At 44.1% G+C, this 6,315-nt stretch overlaps 1 protein-coding gene across 1 annotated transcript; it reads left to right on the forward strand.

Annotated features, from left to right (window-relative positions):
- The first annotated feature begins 2,393 nt into the window (after nucleotides 1-2,393).
- LOC136425733 (guanosine-3',5'-bis(diphosphate) 3'-pyrophosphohydrolase MESH1-like) lies at nucleotides 2,394-5,360 on the forward strand. The gene is made up of 3 exons (XM_066414675.1): nucleotides 2,394-2,551; nucleotides 2,694-2,749; nucleotides 3,962-5,360. Exons 1-3 carry the CDS (start codon nucleotides 2,425-2,427, stop codon nucleotides 4,337-4,339), a joined length of 561 nt encoding a protein of 186 aa, XP_066270772.1. The 5' UTR covers nucleotides 2,394-2,424; the 3' UTR covers nucleotides 4,340-5,360.
- The last annotated feature ends 955 nt before the right edge of the window (nucleotides 5,361-6,315 follow it).

Here is a 6,315-nt window from a genome sequence, read left to right on the forward strand (position 1 = left end):
GGGAAAATGTTTGTAACCCTATCTAACGTTATATTAGTTGTAACCTTATTTTATGTTTCTACAAGTGAGAAATTTTATTTTGGAGATCTTTAGCTCTCTCTCTCTCTCTTTCTCAGCCTATTTCTACACACATTATATGTGTGTGTGTGTGTGTGTGTGTGTATGTTAGAATGTATGTATGTATGTGTGTGTGCGTGCGTCACTGTATGGATGTGTGTGTGTGTGTGCATGTGCGTGTGTATGTGTGTGCATGTTTGTGTATGTGTGTGTGTGTGTGTATGATGTGCGTGTGTATGTGTGTGCATGTTTGTGTATGTGTGTGTGTGTGTGTGTGTGTGTGTGTGTGTGTGTGTGTGTGTGTGTGTGTGTGTGTGTGTGTGTGTGTGTGTGTGTGTGTGTGCGCGCGCGCGTGCGTACGTATGTGCGTGTGGAGTCAGCATACACACTCCAGAGGATGTGGATAACGTTAGATGGTCTGTGATGTGGTTTGGTGTCAGCAAAACGAGGACAAGTTAATAATTATGTGAATTTCAGAAGTAACGTTATAGCAGAACGTCTGGTTTTGCCAGTGTCCCGATTCGTGTTCTGGGCGTGCTATGATGATTTTGGGGCGTCAGATAGCTTTTGTTATTAAAAGTAATTTATTTGTGATAAACTGATTTCCACATGTTAAACTGATTTACTGGCTTTATCTAACGGACCCTCAATTGAAACGTTGGTTTTCAATAGTTAACCAATTCCATGTGCCGCTTTTGCTACCTCTCTTCATTCCCCTCCTTCATCTTCCGTACAGCACTGCCTACGTCTCTCTTTAAAGGTCTCATTCCTGTATTACTCCGAGAATCCGTGCCCCAAAAAATGAACGGCTACATGAACGTGTGTGTATATCGGTGGGAAATTCCCTTTTAGCTAGCCCAACCTATCTCAAGCATCAAACTGATGAAAGCTTGTTTGTAACGGACGAAATTAACAGGTAAAGTTTGGCAGCCGCGCGCGAGGTCGGACGTCCACAGCCGGACATTGGCAGTAATTCGGTCGATCGCGTTCAGCTGGAAAGTGCCTATTTAGGGGGTGTAGCTAAGTGCCGTTTGTAATTGCCATAAAAAGGTATTGTATGCCAACTGGTAGTTGGCCATTTTTTCACATGATCTAGGGTACATTAGCCTGGTCCCAGTCTCTAGGGTCGGCTTAGTTGTGTTTTACCGGGCCAGTCAGTTTCTGATGGCCTTTCTACCTCTGGCTGCCATCCTACTTCCGCTACACCCTACTCCGCTGCCTTCCTACTTTCCGCCGCCCCTAGAGACTGGCAGGGTGTCAATATGGGCCTGATTCAAGGCGCATGAGATTGATGCGCCCAATGGGAACAGAGCAGACTGATCTAATTATTCCGCTGAGCTCTGATTGGCGCGCCAGGTTGGCGCGCGTTTTCAGCTGTTCGGTCCCTCTGCTCATTACCACATCTAACATGGCCGCCATCTAAGACGAGCGACGCACGCGCGCACCACAAGGCTGCAGAAAACATTGTTTCTAAGGCTCTCTTGTTGCTAAACTAGCTTAAAATCTGAGCTATACTGGGTCCCCAATGCCCCTCTGATCTCATGGCTGTCACTCTGGAAATTAGCGTGAAAGGACAGCTGTTTACAGTCATCGTCAACATGTCGCTATCAGAACAACAATACCCGTGAGATTTTCGGGCGGCCGAGCAAGATCTTGATTATCACGATATTTCAGTTTGTATGGATTGGAGAATTGGGAACAACAACCTTTGGTATTTACTTGTGCTTCTAAACAAGGTATAGATTGATCCCTGGTGAACATAAAAGAGCACATTGCTACTGAGTACATGATGCAACCAAGGAGGTTTAATCAACTGACATGTTCCGCTAGCCAATTATCCTACACAAACAGATCCTGATTCGCCGCTGTGGGCAGCGCCCATGTCCAATCGCGCTGTCAGGCCGCGGAACACCCGGGGCTTCCAGGGCCATATTAAAATCGAGAGGAATTAGTACAGCTTTCAGCCATACCGTCGGTGCCGAACTAATTAATCCAAGGCCGTAAACAACACCCCGAGCGGCCTAAGCTGTCTGGGCGGGTGAGGGTCACTCACAGTGCCGTAGAGATATCGGGGAGGCACCGAGGGTATGGATTCCAGGCTAGGGTACATGAGCTCAACAGAGAATGAATGACATTCATGACATTGGTGCATTTCTTATAGCTTCATTACGAACGCGTCCATGTAAAACACGTTTTATAACGTGTAAGCCTATGGGGCGAAAAAACTCGTGAGTGAGACCTTACTATAAAACTTAGGATTCGCTCTATTTTGACATTACTGTTATATTCGCTAGATGTCGCTTATGTGCGATCGTCTTTTACAACAATTTTACGACAGCCGCAAACTGGCCTGATCAGTAACCAAAGATGGCGGTAGACGCGGGAAACTTGGTGACCGAACATCTGATCGAATGCATGAACTTCGCGGCTGTAAAGCACAAAAATCAGCGAAGGAAGGATCCCGACAAGACTCCGTACATCAACCATCCTATAGGTAGATATCACGGGCAATTTCCTCTGGCAGAGGACCCTTTGAGATCTCGTTCCGGAGTTTTGTTCCGACGAAAGCTTCACACCAGAGTTTGTGAAGAGTTGACTTCCTGACTTTCTTCCATTGTATTTTTGTACATCTGCAGGTGTTGCCTACATTCTGATGAAGGAAGGTGGAGTTACAGATGTCCAGGTGCTACAGGTGAGTCCAGGCTAGCAGGTACAAGTCTATTGTCTATCTCCCTTACTGTCTCCCATCGGAGTCTATCATGATATGATTTTTGCACTGGCCGTTGTCAGTTTGGCCACAGTACTAGTAATGTTATCTATAGATTGCATGTTTACAGACGAATAGACCGATCCTGTCGAACACCATATCGAACGAATAGAATACCGATAGAACCCCCTGTTCTATTTAGCCCACCTCCGTCAAAAACAGCGTTAGCGGGGCAGAAATGGCGCGCGTAAAGCAGGGTACGTATATCTGGGACAGGTTTTCCACTGTACTGGTTGAATGTATGCTCAAAACAAAAACGAATTTAAAAAGAAAATAGCTCGGGCACTCAAGGAGAGGAAGCTTGTACCATATGCTGACTACTACAAAGTCCGCTAGCGAAAAGTTTCGTATCTTCAGTTACTGGTATGTGAAACTGGTTAACTTGAAAGTGAACAGGGAAGTAAAATGATGCATTTTAATTCTTTGTTACTAAATACCATGCAGCTGTTATGCATGCAGTCAATACAGTGGGAACCCTGTCACAGATATATGAACCCTGTTTTACACGTGCATCGGCTGCTTGTCAAAAACTGGGCGCTGATGCCCACCGACAACGGAAAGCTATGCGGCGCATACCGCTTTAACATTGACCGAAAACATTATGCTCTCACCGCAACTACACCTACCCCCTCCTTAAACAACTCTACCCGGTGGATACTGCCTTCAACAAAGAAGACGTAGCATTCTTATTTGGGCCGCTCTGAAAGGGTTTCAGTGCCACAAAAGCTAAACCGAAGTCAGTGGCATTATTTTCAAGCTACCCGCGGCGGCCATGTTTGGTCCGTCAAACCCTGTTTTTGACGGAGGTGTTCGAAATTGAACAGGGGGCGTGGCTTTGGGATCGGTCTATTGATCCCTAACTGCATAAAAAGGTGGCATATTCATTCCAGACATTTCCAACATCAAACAATTAATATGTCATTAGTTTTTGTCATATTTAAATCTCTTTGGAGAACCTCTCTCTTTCCAGTCAATGTGAGTACATGGGTGCATAATTTGTTCTGTTCCTCTAAGGTACGATATTATAGTACTGTAGAATTTTCTAGAGAGACTAGTTCTTGATTTGTAGAAAGCTGTAATGGTGGTCATTCATGGTGCCATAGATAAGATGACTGAACTTGATTTATTATCCTGTAGGGTGCCTTGTTACATGACACAGTAGAAGACACTGAAACCACCTTCGAGGAGATCGAAGAACTCTTCGGCTCGGAGGTTCGCGGCATCGTCGCCGAAGTCACCGACGACAAGACGCTTCCAAAGATGGAACGAAAACGTCTCCAAGTCGTCAATGCCCCCAAGAAGAGCCACAAGGCGAAGCTGGTCAAACTGGCGGACAAGCTGTACAACCTACGGGATCTCGAGCGAGCGACCCCGGAAGGGTGGACCGCAGAGCGCGTTACGGAGTATTTCCGCTGGGCGGCGCAGGTCGTAGAGGGGTTAAGGGGAACCAACCAGGTGTTAGAAAACAAACTGGATGAACTGTTCAAAGCCAGAGGAATCTTGCCGGAAACATGATCATGAAAATGTTCTCATTCCAATATAAAAGGATCATGTTTTTGTGATGGTAAACCACCTAGTGCTATAATACAATGTAGCTTTTACACTTGTGAGATGAAACTTTTACTCTCAGTCGTCTGTGTAGTGACAATGTTCTATATGAACAACTCTCCAAATCATGTAAATTCAGATGAATATCTGTGCTTTGTAGCATAGATAAGAGTGTGCCTTGATAGCAGGTGGTTGTGATGATTTAAGATGACGTTTTCATCATTTTGCTTTTGTTTTTCTTTGAAAGATTGACCTTGTATCTTTTGTATAATGTTTATTTTGGGTTATTCGAATAGGGATGAAAGAAGAAATGAAGATTGAGATTAGGAGAAGTTGACAGCAAATGTCTATCCTATGAAAAATAAAATATTGTTAAAAGAATATTCCTCAAACAGTGACTTAAAAAGAAAGCGAAATACACACCTCCAAATTTTTGACGTCTTCTGTACGTCTTGTTCACGGAGTGACCTAGTCTCGCGAGAACACGAGACTAGGCCGAGACTTGTGAAGATCTTCCTGCCTCCCCCGCCTCCTTGCGGAGTAGGGGTAAGAAGGACTTGGGCAGCTCCCAACCTTCGCAAGGAGGCGGGGGAGGCAGGAAGATCTTCACTAGTCTCGGCCTAGTCTCATTTTCTCGCGAGACTAGGTCACTCCGTGAACAAGACGTACAGAAGATGTCGAAAATTTGGAGGTGGGTATTTCACTACCTTTCTTTTTAAGTCACTGTTTGAGGAATATTCTTGTAACTGTTATTACACATGACTGATGAATTTCTTCAAAATATTGTTCTCAAAGTACTGGAATAAAAAAAGGAATCAAAGGTCACACCATGTTCTGTCCAATTCTTGTTACAACATTTACAATAATAGATTTATGCCCAATTGACTACACACTACTGAAGGGGTATGATTCATAATGGATCAGAAAGTTCCCATCTTGGAAGAAAAATTTCGTTACAAAATTAATAAAAGACCCCATCACAATTCAATTGACAAGTCTTGGGACATTACCAGTGTGCTATTTATATCATTTAAACATCAGAATTGGGACTAACAAAGGATGTTATTCAGAAAAATGCCCTGATCCAAATTGCATGGGTGTGGTTCTCCAAGCAGATGTAAGGAGGTATGATTACTGACTGCTCCATTTGCTGACAAGATATGCTGTTATCCTAGCTAGATAACATTATGATTTTAATGTCCCAACATCTGCTTGGAGATGAGGGTGTGGTCATATATAAGCTTGATAATACTCTTGGGATTAGGTTGTGGTTGGAGACAATAAAAGTAAGTATGCAAATTTGTAAGTATACAGTGACCACCTCTACGTAAGGACCACCTTGCCAATGTCACCACTTTCTGCTGATCACTGACACAAGTTTTCCCAATGGCACAAACAGTAAGAATCATGTCAGACTCTATAGTGACCACCTGTCCACATAGACCAGATTTTATTGGTCCGAAGTGGTCTTCTTAGGCAGTTTTGAGTGTACTTACTTGGTCCTACTTGACTTGCCTCTGCGTTTCTCTTCTCTGCCTGCATATTTAGCACATCACATCCCTCCTTGTCACAAGTGGAAGAAAAGGTTTTCAGGGACCTAAATTGGCCCAAGGAGTATTTCCCACTACTGTATTATGTCTGGGTTTACACACACGTTTTTGAGTCGACTCAGGACTGTGCAAGGAGAACCCTAGGCCATGCAAGTGCCATTTTCTAGTAGAAAAACTCCACTTGAGCAGCCCAATGCTCCTCATACACAGCCCTGAGTCGGATCCAAAAACCTGCGTGTAAATCGGGCCTGTGTGTTAACACCTGTTCAGCATTGCCTCACCTGTTGACATGTTAAATTGGTGTTAACTGGGTCAGGTGTGTGCAGGTATTGATGCAGTGATTGAACTGCCCAGGAAAGTAAATATACACTTCTTCAAAGTCAATACTCTTAA

This window comes from Branchiostoma lanceolatum, chromosome 19, assembly GCF_035083965.1.
Source record: "Branchiostoma lanceolatum isolate klBraLanc5 chromosome 19, klBraLanc5.hap2, whole genome shotgun sequence".
Lineage (NCBI taxonomy): Eukaryota > Metazoa > Chordata > Leptocardii > Amphioxiformes > Branchiostomatidae > Branchiostoma > Branchiostoma lanceolatum.

What these genes read in the sequence shown, in the direction of transcription:
- LOC136425733 (XM_066414675.1), top strand. Translation starts at nt 2,425, where the DNA reads ATGGCGGTAGACGCGGGAAACTTGGTGACCGAACATCTGATCGAATGC. An exon ending in GTACATCAACCATCCTATAG is followed by an intron (nt 2,552 to 2,693) that starts GTAGATATCACG and finishes GTACATCTGCAG; the next exon opens with GTGTTGCCTACATTCTGATG. An exon ending in CAGATGTCCAGGTGCTACAG is followed by an intron (nt 2,750 to 3,961) that starts GTGAGTCCAGGC and finishes ATTATCCTGTAG; the next exon opens with GGTGCCTTGTTACATGACAC.